General features: G+C 42.2%; 1 protein-coding gene across 2 annotated transcripts; it reads right to left on the bottom strand.

Moving 5' to 3' along the window:
- Positions 1–576: 576 nt before the first annotated feature.
- LOC115409217 (voltage-dependent calcium channel gamma-6 subunit-like) lies at positions 577–12,731 on the bottom strand. Of its 2 annotated transcripts, XM_030120281.1 has the most exons (8): positions 12,705–12,731; positions 8,590–8,819; positions 8,155–8,331; positions 7,697–7,807; positions 7,291–7,399; positions 4,975–5,049; positions 2,531–2,668; positions 577–2,315 (listed from the first exon to the last, which is right to left on the bottom strand). In XM_030120281.1, the coding sequence occupies exons 3-8, from the start codon at positions 8,296–8,298 to the stop codon at positions 2,095–2,097; spliced, it is 798 nt and encodes a 265-aa protein (XP_029976141.1). In that variant the 5' UTR covers positions 8,299–8,331; positions 8,590–8,819; positions 12,705–12,731; the 3' UTR covers positions 577–2,094. The 2 variants fall into 2 exon arrangements, with proteins under 2 accessions (XP_029976141.1, XP_029976140.1); XM_030120280.1 differs by lacking the exons at positions 8,590–8,819; positions 12,705–12,731 and having other exon boundaries at positions 8,155–8,361.
- Between the last annotated feature and the right edge of the window lie 228 nt (positions 12,732–12,959).

Here is a 12,959-nt window from a genome sequence, read left to right as displayed (position 1 = left end):
GACTTTTTACTTGAAGATCTAAGATTTTCTGCCCAGTATGAGAAGATAATCCAGCTCATCGTCACGAGAATGAACTGACAAGATCTGCTTGGGAACTTCAGGGAATTAATATGATGAGAAAAACTAATGTCAGTGAAAATTTGAACTTAGTCAACAGGAAATGCATCTGCGTTTAAACTTCATTTTGAGGTTTCATTTCATCGAAGCAAAGGCAGGTGTTGCCACTCCAATCCGTCGTTCTGCTGGACAGTAACGGCCTATTGAAGTGGATAACCATATAAAACCAGTGAAAGCCCAATAAACTGACGCCCAAAGAGGATTCATCAGCCTGTCTGCATCCAGTTAGCGCTGTCAGTTTTATCGGAAGGCGTAAAGTGGGACAGTTCATAAAAGCAGCTATTGAGGAGGCAGCGAGTGTAAGTCGAGGACGTGTGGAGAGTGCAGAACAGGAGAGAAATGAAACCTGAGAGATGACGACATTAAATATTCATGACATGTTTAATAATAAAATGAACTCATTCATACTCGATCGATTCAGTTCAAAAAAGGAAAAAAAAAAAAAAAACAACGCTGCGAAGACGGTTCACCTTTCATTCAGGCACCAAGGAGCGCTTTCTTCTAACATAAATCATCCAGGAACAACATCGAGAGTGAAACTATGGCAGTTTCTGCAGCTCCTAACTTATACTTTATTTCAAACTTTAGGCACAAACTCTGTTGACGAACGACTCACTTTGCAATGTTTGTGATGATTGTATAACTACTGCTGCACGTGACGTAGTAAATATATGATGGTGCATTTGTAATTTGTACCATTGCAGCATGAAAACCCCGTGACATGAAAGCCCTTCCCTCTAAATATGACATTTGCTGTTGTCCAACTAAATTGGTAACTTGGTTGGAACAAGTATTTCAATTTCCCCAAAAAATAGTTGTTTTATTAAACTTACTGTGGATATTATGTGTATTTCTTTCAATTTCACGGGTACAATATTCACTGAATAGATTATAGCTTCGACTGTGTTATTACAAAAAAAAAAGAAACCCAGTGCTTCCTGTGTGTTAAATTACTCGTCTCTAAATGTCATTTGTACGAGACAGGGCTGCATAAAACTATACAATTAATGTATTTGTAATTAGTGCCTATCTCGCCATACACCCAGCATCAACAAAACATTCAGTGCAGACAATCAAAGGCAGCGCTGCATGAGTTGAGGCACCAGAGGACAAACAAAAGCCTTTTTTCTACACTGAGAATTAACAAGCTTTTTAAACGAGGTTCTCAGATTAGAGGTCCATGTACTGTTTGTTCAGAGGGGGAAGCTTTGTTTGTTTGTTTGTGTTGAGCTTGTATAATGTTTACCTGAGCAAAAGGGGGGCTGTTTCAAACAAAACAGGGAAGTCTGGTAGACTTTGTTGTTTAGGGTTTACGCTATCATTGTTGATGATCAGTTTTTTGCGTGTGAAGCCTCTGACCAGCCTTTACACAGTCAGAATTCTGACAGGGTTTAGTTGCATGTTACACTTAGAACAACTTTTGAACTTCCAGCGACTTGTCAGTATGTAATAGGCTGTCATTATGCAAATTGCTTCGCTGAGTAGTTTATTTCCCCCCATGAACAAACAGTATACTGCCTCCAAACCCTGCAGAATCATTGATAAGACAATACAGGAGACTTTCCCACACACGTCTGAGCATCAGGATCACCGGATCATATATGGCAGTAAAAGTGCAGTTCAGCTTAATTTGATATTTGGGCTTTAGAGCATAACATACTGATGCTACAATGTTATAGGATCATAAATGCACTAATTACCAGGCAAAGAAAATGGCTCTCGTGGCAACAGCCTCCCTCACCGATAATAAAGAAACAGTCTGGTAAGTGGTATGTTGTCTCCGCTAAATTCAGAAATCGAGGCACATTAAACGCCGTGGATTCTTCCATCGGTGTCTCATCAACATGCCTGTAATTCCGCTAGGTCAACAGAAAAAGCCATCCCTTGTGCTCAGACGTGTCTGGGAAGCCTTTCCGCCCCTCTGCAGCCTCCTTCGTCTCAGGAGGGGCGGGAAAAGTGCGCCATCACCTCGGCCCACTAGCTGCTGCTGTCCTTGTGGGGGAGGCACCTCTGCCAGGGGCTGTAGGGCAGCGCCAGGAGCAGGAAGAGAACCCCGCCGACGATGAGGACGGCGCCCGCGCAGCCGACACACGACACCGACCAGGACAGCTCGTGGTGCAGCGGTACCGTGTGGTCGCTGGCCAGGAACGCCAGAACGGACTGGTGGAAAACCATGAGCGAGAGAAGCACCAGAACACCTGAGGAGGAGGAGAAACACCATAGAACTTTAGTTTTAGGTTAGACTCAGCAAGAGGGGAACCTGGGTGTGTTTTTACTTCTGCTCATTCTTTAATAAAGTGATACCGGTGCATCCCCACTCAAATTATTTGGGAAGGAGGGGGGTCACTTTGCAACAGGCAGCCTGTCAGGCGCCTCCGAAGCTCATCCAGCTGCTGCTGCTGCGTTCACTCACCTGACAGAACGAAGCAGACAGACGCCGGCTTCAGGAAGAAGAGGATCTCTTTGCTGAGAGACATGGTGATGCAAATGGCCCCCATCACCATCAGGAAGAGGCTGAAAAGAGCCAACATGGCTGCAGCAACGTTCAGATCTGCATGGCGGAGGAGGAGGAAGAGGAGGAGGAGGAGGAGGAGGACAGCACTATTAATGAAAACATCTGCGCATTAGGAACACCACTTTTCAGACCGGACTGAGTGCTGTTTTATCCAGTAGACCTTACTTCAGATGTGAAAGCCAGAGTAGCTGCCGCTCTTTAAAAGCCGACACTTTCACTGTTGCACTCAGGCATGTCCGACTGTAATCGCTTGAGTGGCTGCAGCAAAGCGTCAGTCTGGGGTAGCTTGTAGCGGGCTGTGTAATTTATGATCAAAGTGATGCCAATGGAAGTCTGTTACTGTCGGCGCTCTGCGGCAGCACAGTTCACAAATGATCTTGTCACAAATTGCCGATAAGGTGAAACAGCGGCGATGCTTCATTTTGTACACTGTTTATTTTCATTAGTGACATATTCAAAAGGAGCTGAAGAGACACATCTAATAGATGCGGGGATGCGAGTCTGTGGCGGCTCGCCGAAATGAATGTTTCTGTAATTTTGAGGTCTTCAGATTCCTTTTAAAAGTCATGCTGAAAGCTGAACCACAAAAGTGAGGGTAGGCTCAAACTAAATTTTGGAGGTGGCACGTCTGCGGGGAAATGCAAATTCAGTTAAGTGGTGCAATTTGGTTGAAGACAGGAAAAAAAAAGTTGAAAACAGTTGTAAAGCTGCAGAGCTGCTGTCTCTCTGGCTTTCTCACTGAGCTGACCGTTATGATTGTAGATATGCCATAGGTAATATTCAACAATAAGGTGTGTATGGCTTTTGTTGCTTGCTCTTCTAAAGAATTTCTGTATATTTTGCCTTTTTCCCTCACTAACTAATTAATATTGTATTTTTACTGTCAATGTATTTAAAGTAACTACCGGTACTTAACTGAACTTTCGAAAACAGTTCGTGAATTCAATCTTTTTAAAAGCATCAACTGAATGCTGAATGTGTAATTCCATGAGATTTGTCATTTTCTTTAACTCAGCGGCCACAAATGGCCCAATATGATCTTGAGTAGGACGAACCGGTACAGAAGTGCCACAATAACATTTAAACTAAAATGTTTTTCAAAAAGTTTTTCTCTGTTGTGGCGCAGAGGGTATGTGATGAAAATGTTGTGATGAAAATAAACAATTACTTTAGAAAATTACCACAATCTCAATATGAAGACAATTTTGTTAAAACCTTCTGGTGCAAAACAGTGAAATATAAAAAAAAAAAAACATCTATCACCGTTACATGATGCATGTTTTAACAAACTCACACCAACAGCATGACTTTGAGGTTAATACGATAATTTGCTAGCAATGAAGTAGATTTATTTCACAGCAGCATCATAGATATCTCAGCTGGGTTTCTTTGTGTTATTTCCACTACTCTTAAGAAATGTGTTTGAATTATGCCCTTTTTATGCGATTTAGTGGTTATAATGATGAGATGTGGCGTTTGGTGAGAATTGTGTGAGTGGTCAGAAATTTGAGAAGGGCACAGTTGTTGTATAACGAAGTGAACCTGTCACCTACATTCGCAATCTTTTTCAATTTCCTTGCCGAAAAGTAACTTGCAGACTGTCGCGTATCCACTTCTTGCCTGACAATATTGTGGAGGATTTTGTCGGTTCCAGAGTTTTTGTTTTGTTTTTTTTTATTTACCAGAAATTAATGCTCTTGTCCAGTTGAGTTTCTGTGGAATGAACCATTAAAAAGGTTAGGCGACATCGTGACTGTTCACTACCAGAAGTTGTTTATGGGTTTTTCAGCTTTTATCTGATGATCTGTGAAGACAAGAACACAGACGCCTTCATCGCTTTTCTTGGTTAGTGGTTTTTATTCCAACATAAAAGCTGAGTTGTACTCCTAACACGTTATTTTATATGCTCATGACTATACTTATTAAATCACTACGTTGAGGCTTATAGGTGTGACAGTGATGTGGCATCAGCGAACAAAGATTTTAATGTACGTCTGTCTTTCTTCATTCAGTGTACGGCACTGTGTGATCTTAATACATTATGAAGCTGCCAGGAAAATGAGAGGTTAGACGGCAGCTCGGAGACACTTGAACGCAGCGTGGGCGGAATACATTTCAAACACTCGCAGTGCAGACAATGGCCAACCTGAAAGTGTGCAGCGAGGAGGTGAAGGGAGAGAGGAAGAAAAAAAAACAACTGAGGGACAGAGAAACAGAGGGCGCATCGCAGGAGACGAGACGACAAGATAGAGTATGGAGGGAGGGAGACGAGGGAAGAACCAGGAGTGGGCAGAGAAGGTGGAAGAGAAACTGAGTGAGGCCGAAAGAGGTGCGTGACTCACTCTTCTGCGTTGTCTTCTGAAATATCACAGCGTTTTCTCCCGTGGTGAAGAACTTGAAGAAGGTGCAGTTTGACTCTGCAGGAAGAGAAATGGCTTCAGTGAGCACCGGGCTGCCCCTGGTTTGACAAAGACCTGAAGGTTTTTTTTTTTTGGTTTTTTTTTTAATAGAAATCCCTCGCCTACCCCATCTCTTCACCTCAGCAGGTGTTTTGTTCTTTCCTGTTGTTTGCAGTACTGCAAATAACACACCACGGCTTTCTACAGCAGCGTGGATCATTTGTAATCATGAAATTTAGGTGCTGTTCACACTTTTGAAAATGCATCATTTTTGTGTTTTCATTCCACAAAACATAAAAATGCATTTGCACGACCATGATTTGAAAATGATATAATTAACATGTAATTTGCATATGTCTGGCCACCATTAGAGATTATTTGCTCACTCATCATGATGAACTAACTCAGTCCTCATGATAACAACATGAAACGTGCATTGCTGTGAGCAATATTCAAAATAATCTTTGATCACAGTACGTGTGATATGTTGGCTGCCTTCAACATCTCATCATTGGCTCATATACGAGGTTCTTTCAAGACTCCACTTTTTACCAAGTTGATGTAATTGTGTAGTAATTTTCAGTATATTGCACAGCCCTGGTGATTTATCACTGCCAGTTACAGCTGGGGGATAATGAATATCCTTTTTTCTTTTCTCAGTCTCTGTCATTGTTCCCAGCGTTTCAAGCAGCTTATGCTGTGGACGCTGTGCTCGGTGTGCGCAACCATAATTGGACGTTTGTCTATAAAATGAGCTCCACAGTGAAACGTGACATGCTGTGAACTCCATGTCTTCTGTGTATATCCGGAGGTCCTCACTTAGCAGTTCCAACACAAACAGGTAATCTCGCTGGAGCCGCAGACGTCTTATTTAAATTCAAGATGCCACATCCCTTTGCCTCTTTTCCTCCAACCCCTGCATGCCTTAGTTTCAATTATTCTCCATCAAGCATAATCATCCGTGACTGTCAATGACAAGCTCAAGGTGACCATCCAGCGCTTCCTGCACAGTTTGTTTTACAATCCCGATGATGTGCGTTACACCAATTAGAGTCTGGCCATCAAACAGACTGTGACACCTCCATCTCTTTTCCTCACACATTTGTGAGCACGAGCGAGCGAAACACGTATGCACATCAGTCTTAATTAGTGGGATCAAAGCTACGTCTTCAAAAGCTCTGCTTGGTTTTTTGTTTTTTTCTTCTCATCTCTCCAACAGCAGTGATCAGTGTTACAGTGAACTGTTACTGCAGCCCTCAAAGTCCCAACGGACAGCATTCAAATCCCTTCAACAAATAAGGGGTTTCTGCAGCCAGTGAGGCGGCCAGGCACACAACGAGTGGCTGAACACAGAGCATGTGCACTATTTAATCCAACAAGGGAAACAGGGTTCATCTTGTTCAAAAGGAAACTCTTAAAACCAACATGTCACATTTATACTGAATAAAACAGGGATCATTCAAGGAGAATATGCACTAGGAGTCATGACGCTCGCGCTTACTGTCGCATGTGCAAAAGAGCTATTTGCAGTGACTGTGAAGTGCATGCACAACAGCAGCATTTCAGAAAGAAAAATAAAATTCCACCGTCAAGGCAGAGACCGAGTTGGGACGTTTTCAAAAAGTTCTATTTTTCCCTCATTTCCTCAGAGACAGAGTCACGTTTGTGTTTTCAGGAGCTCCAAGCACCGTCCTCACCATCTCAATTGTCCATTTTCACTGAAAAACCATTTCTTTCTAAAATAAAAGTAATGGCCTCTCTGAAATTCATCACCAGTAGGAGGAACCGTGTTGGAAATTTCATCGCTGTTATCATTCTGTTAAAGGTTACTGTCAGAAAACGGTGCAGCGGCAGCTGCTTATCAACATTTCCAGCTCTGCTCAGGAGACAGGTTTGTTTTCGCTGCTTCGCTGACAATTTCATGCACATGTAATGTTCTCCATGCTTCACTTGACCTAAAAAACAAAATGTAGATGATTTCATTCAGACTCAAAAGCAGTGACTCAGCTTGTCAACTGGGCTGTTTTCCTGCCAGCACGCAGTGAGCCAAGCATCCGTCGTCTGGCCAGAAAAGTCAAGTAGTCCAATCACTCACTCGAAGTCACTTCAAGCGGAGCCGTGCGACAGGCCCGACAGTTTGACAAATGTCCGGTCGGCCAGTTGTTCTGTCTATCATCTGCTCAAACAGACCAGTCAGCCATCACGAAAAAAAAGTTGGACACACATCCAGGCAGACAAGGCAGCGAGTCCCGCAGTCACCTCCAGGCAGCTCAGCAGGTCCACAGCTCTCCCTGTCCGGGTCGATGTCAGCCACCCACAGCGTCTTGGTGCAGCCCTTCCACAGACCGTAGTGAGCCGTCAGGCATGTCTGGAAAAACCAAGATCAGGAGGGGTTGCTCTTTCTTTAAAACTGTGATTTACATTTTTTCTATAAGTAAAAAAAAAAAAAAACCAGAGAGCAAAAACATTCCTGATTTGAGGCTGCAGGCCTTTTTATGTGGACATTTCATGTTCTGCCTGACATTTTCTGCAGTTCTGATTGTGTCTTTGTGTTATCCTGGTGACAGGCTAGCAGGCCTGAAAGACAGACCATTCTGGAGGGAAAGTGTGGAAAAAGTAGACACCCCAAAAGCATCAATCAATAGAAGTTGTTTTATCATTTCACCTGATTGTTGTAGAAATTCTTCGCTGGTGCGAGCTCCACCCAGAACTCTGTGCCAACCCCGAGCACAGTGAGGACGACGCCCACTATGGCCACGAAGAACGCCAATTTGATCTGGTGAAAAAAACATCAACAGAAAACCAGATCAATGATATTCAGTTAGATGTTTTGGTCTTGTGTGTTGCTAACTCTTTGATTTGAAAACACAGGGTTATGATAGTTCACAAGATTAAGATCAAAGTTTTGGATCTTATTCCCTCTTAAAGTCGATCTATTGAAAACAAAGCTTTGGTTTTTTTAACAAAAATAGTCCGAAATACCAACTTATATTTTTAAATACAGTCACGGCTGTAATGTTTAATTCTTATGAAGAATCTAATCAAAAAAAAAAAAAAATCAGAAAATTAAATATTTCCATGTCCTTTAGTAGGATTATTCTTCCCACACATGCAAGCAGGCACCTTTCCCTCCTGGGCTTCGCTCATGACGGGTCCCGTCGACGTGGTCCTGCGGCGCTTGTTCCCGCCGAACGTGCTGCGTCCGGTCATGAGGTTGGCCAGTCCCCCCGCTCCCTGGCCCGCCCCCGGCGCGGCTGCGGCGCTCATCCCTGGAGCCCCCGGGCCGATCGTGCGGCCCTCCTCATCAGTCATAAAAAAGGTAGACCACATTTTGTACAGAACAGAAAAAAAAAAACAACGAAGGCGGCCAAGAGGGGTAAGGCTCGGTGGTCAAACTTGTTTTGAGTTCAACTATATTTCAGCAGAAACAGCAAAAAAGAGGGAAACTCTGTTTTTTTGTCAGTTTGTGCCCGAATGGGAAACAGTGAAACGCAACATGAGACCTAATAAACTGTCAGGTTAGAAGGTAAAAACAAAAGAAGAGAATATTAAACCCACCAAAGTCTTCTGTGTAGAGAGAAACTAAAGTACAGTGTTTGAAAAGCTTTAGCAGGATAAGACGGGAATCAGTCTTCTCTTGAGAAAGAGCTTGAGAAAATACGACGTCTTGGGTGACTGATGCAAAACTGCTGAATGAATCATCATGAAAAAAGAATCACACAATATCAAAGATGTAGAGGAAAGGGCATCCACTTAGCGTGAGGGGAGGTGGAGTCGAGGAGCGAGTCCTGGAGATGAGAGAGAAACGACAAACAGAAAGCAAAACAAATAGGTTTTCTGTTGTAAATTGTAGACAAAAGAGGCTTATCCTTAATTTTATACAAATTCAATTATAGAAGAGTTTAGAAACCGTGTTTTTATTGAATATATGTTAATAATATAATTGTATGTCAGTGATTCTACTGTCTTAACCAGCGGTGCTATTAATATGAGCTTCTAAGTCATGTTAATCTTTTAATTCATGGTTGCAAGTTGTAACTGGCTAAATTTTGCTAATCCTACTCATATGAGGTGTAAGTTGTCCTCAGAGGACTCACTTCTTCTCATCTGTTCAATCCTTTAACATCGATTCATGTTTGCTTTCTTTAAAATCTTGAATTTGAGTTAGAGGAGAGGCCTCCACCCCTCAAGTCATCATTTTTAACACATAATGTGGAAAAGCTGAAGGCGTTAGTGGCAGCTATGCACAACTTCACAAAGTGTCCCAAACATAAATAATTATCGGTGCCGTGCTCTTTCATTGATGGATATGAAAGTACTTAACATAGCGGCCTCACAATCAGTTATCTATTTTAAGAAGTTATGTGACAGCGACCGCATGCAGAAGACAGTCAGCATAGTGAAATCATAACCGGCCGTCTATTCTGAGACACTTTGAGAGAAAAAAACAAAACACAACACCGACCGTACTCAAGCCATAACCAATTATCTATTCTGAGAGAGTGTGTGACGGAGGGCTGGCACACGAGGACGTGAAGTGGATCTCTAAGCCCTTTGTGTCTGAGGGCCGAGAGAGAAGCAGCTGCCCCGCCGCCTTCCTGCACGGTGACAGCAGACATGAGAGACAATCCCGCCTCCTGTTAGGAGAAATGAAACGCTTCCCCCCGGGAGCACGCCTCACTTCACACCTCCAGCATCTGCCTCGGTGAAAAGACGACATGCTGGAGACGAGACAACGCAAGACCGTACGAGCATTGCGATGCCGTTATGTCCACGTTCACTAAGGGTGCTTTCACACCTACAGCATTTGGTCCCAACTCCTGCAGGTTCGGTTCGTACGCGCTGGTGTGAAAGCAGACCAGTTAGTTTTGGTCCGGGACAAAGAACCGTACCGAGACGTCCTCGAGGAGGCGGTCTCGGTGCGGTCCGCTGCTGGTGTGAACGTTGACCGGCCTCGGTCCTGTCCGCTCTGTTGTGGAGAAGGGTTTTTGGTCGGCGGAGGCTTCCGTAGCAAGCCGCGCGGCGCATCACGTCACACATGCTGGCCAATCAGGGTTCACTTCCGTCACCTAAAACGCACTATTGTGTGAACAGCGCCCCTAAGGGGCTGGAGGGTCATAGTGGATAGTTCGTCTGCAAAAACAAGTGGTGTGAATGCGAACCGAACTAGTTGACAGCTGCGACATTTATGTCCGAACCAAACCACTCTCGCGGACTAGTAGGTGTGAAAGCACCCTAAGAAAACCTGTTCAAACCCGTTCAGTTGTTGTGCGACTCTTATGTTTTTCTGTTTACTATAGTGCTTTCATGCTTCTATATTTTTTATGGTTAATACACCATGTATCATATCACACTTCTTTTTTCTGATACTTTACACTTATCACACGAACACTACATGCATTTAAATGTGAAACTTTTCAGATTAACCTATTGAACACACACTTTTAACTTATACAATTAGTGACAGTTCTCAACCTAAATCACATGCATTTAACTGATGGATTTTTTAATGATTCATCTAACTTTTAACAGTTAAAGGAATACTCCGAAGATTTTGGACCCACGCCCTTTCCCTATTATGTCAAAGTTAGACAAGCTCATAAATACCTTTTTAGTGTCTTTGCGCAGTGCTCCGCGGAAGGATATACCGGATCACAGCATTAAAAGCCATAGACTCAGCCGCTGTGCACCGGTATATCCTTCCGCGGAGCACTATGCTTGTGCAGGTCTGTGTGTATCAAAACGTTATTTTAACGGATTGAAAAGAAAACTCGTCCTTTAAAATGTTTTATAACCATTCGGATTTACTTCACATGCTAATACGTCATCTCCTGGACCACTGTAAGGAGTATTTTGTCCACTTTCGTCAGTCCGGCTCTATTTCCTATTGACTTCCAGCAATTGAGCTAAGCTAACTACGATGCTAACCGCTGGGATCCAGCCACTGGATGCAGAGACACAAAAAAAAGTATTTATGAGCTTGTCTAACTTTGTAAATGACAGGGAAAGGGCGTGGGTCCAAAATCTTCGGAGTATTCCTTTAAATGGAGACATTGACCTTTTAAATGTCTCCTTTTGGCATTCATCATGTCAGTTTATTTGGTACATAGCTGCTGATTTTCATTTATTTAACCAATACATGAGTAATTGTTGCATTTGAACACTGTTGCATTTTTTAAACGGTTCCCTTACACTGTCTAAAATAAAATAAAATCTTAACTAAAATGTATTTGTTCATGGAATTCAAACATTACACTTTTATCTGTAATACAATTTTCAAACTTATACATCACAAGGAAATAAAATACCATTGAAATAAATGAGGTAGATCCACTTGCTGTTAAAGTAGAAAGAAATGGATTTAGCTTTATGAGTCTTTTTGTCATTTTATCTCTGAAGTTTATCAGGTCAGCGCTGATTTCAGGGATGAACTTATTCTCTGTCTTTCTGGTATTAATTGGTAATATTTCTTCTGTAGAGGGAAGAATAAATGAATAAGACAAGTTGGAAAAAAATTCCATCTGACAGATTAATTTCCTCATTGGCACCGCACTGCGTCAGGTTATGAGCGATCACATGGCATGCAGGTTTATAAATGCTGATTACCCTCAAAAAGCTGAACTCATGTTCCACAGCAACTCTGGAGGTTTTTTTTTTTTTTTCCAATGACTTGGAGTAGGAAGTAGTTGTTAGAAGTAGTCTAGTTTCTGCACTGATTCAGACATCATCTAATGAACTGGTGATAACGATAGTAGTGTATATTTTTGATCCAGTGTAACTGAAGCATACAGTATCATTCTCAAAAGCACTTCAACGGCGATATGCAACTGTAGAAAACACTGTAGTACAGTATCATAAAGTGTTATTTGTCGATGGTTTCCAACAGAATAACCATTTGCATGTGCATGCACCACATAACCAGATTTAATACTAGTCGTAGTTGTATTATATTTAACATTATTGACCCATTTACGAATGTAAAATTAAAAACTAGATCAACTGCACCTATGCGTCATATGATAAGGTCTAATAGTGCAGTAGTAGTAGTAGCAGAAGTAGAAGCAGTAGATTTTATGTTTGTCAGCCAATCCACTAAATCAATCATATCCTCAGAAGCAACTTGGCTGTTGTATGCATCATTTAATCAGGTAAAATAGTGCAGGAGTCCCAGTGGTATTTGCCACTGGCGTAATCTGAGCAACTCTTGCACAGAAACATTTTGCATGACATGATAGAGGATAACAGTAGTAGCAGTTGTTGCTGTAGTTTTCTTTTTTTCATCAAATATTCTCCTCCATCCTGCTCGAAGGTACTTTTACGGTTTTATGTATCATATAGTTGAGGATAAACAGCTTTTCACAGTTGAAATGAAGTGGAACTGAAGTATCAAGGTAACCTTTTATAACAGTCTTGCAGTTTTTTTTTTCCTGTTCAAGTTTCGTTAGTGTGTTTCACTGCTGACCCTGCAGTAGTACTATCTCCAGCATTGCACTTTCAAAAGTAGCATGCACTTTGCACAAAGACATAAAAATTAGCCATCATGAGTCACAGCAAAGCAGCATTAACGCCTGTTAAAACAGTATCTGTTCGTGGTTCCAATAATTAGTTGCAAAGTGTCTGGTTAGCAAACACAAATAGAGCAATTTCCTCCGTCTTTACTTATCTGAACTGACCTCGGCTCTCCTTATAAGGAATCCAATTGGACAGAGTGGAAAAGCAGCTCTGAAGCTGAAGGAAGAAACTCATTACTGCAGCTGTGGCCAGAGACAATTTAACAAGTTCACTCTCAACAAATCCAGACTGCTGTCTCCAAAAATAAGCCCGAGTGGAATCAGTGCCGAGTTCCCGTGTTGGATCACACAAACAGCAAACTCCGCTCCAGAAACAGAAGCACAGGCAACATTTGAAGAAGTTCAACTTCTTCCCCA

The sequence above is a fragment of the Salarias fasciatus genome, chromosome 22 (assembly GCF_902148845.1).
Source record: "Salarias fasciatus chromosome 22, fSalaFa1.1, whole genome shotgun sequence".
In the NCBI taxonomy this organism is placed as follows: domain Eukaryota; kingdom Metazoa; phylum Chordata; class Actinopteri; order Blenniiformes; family Blenniidae; genus Salarias; species Salarias fasciatus.
This window is presented reverse-complemented; position numbering and strand designations above follow the sequence as displayed.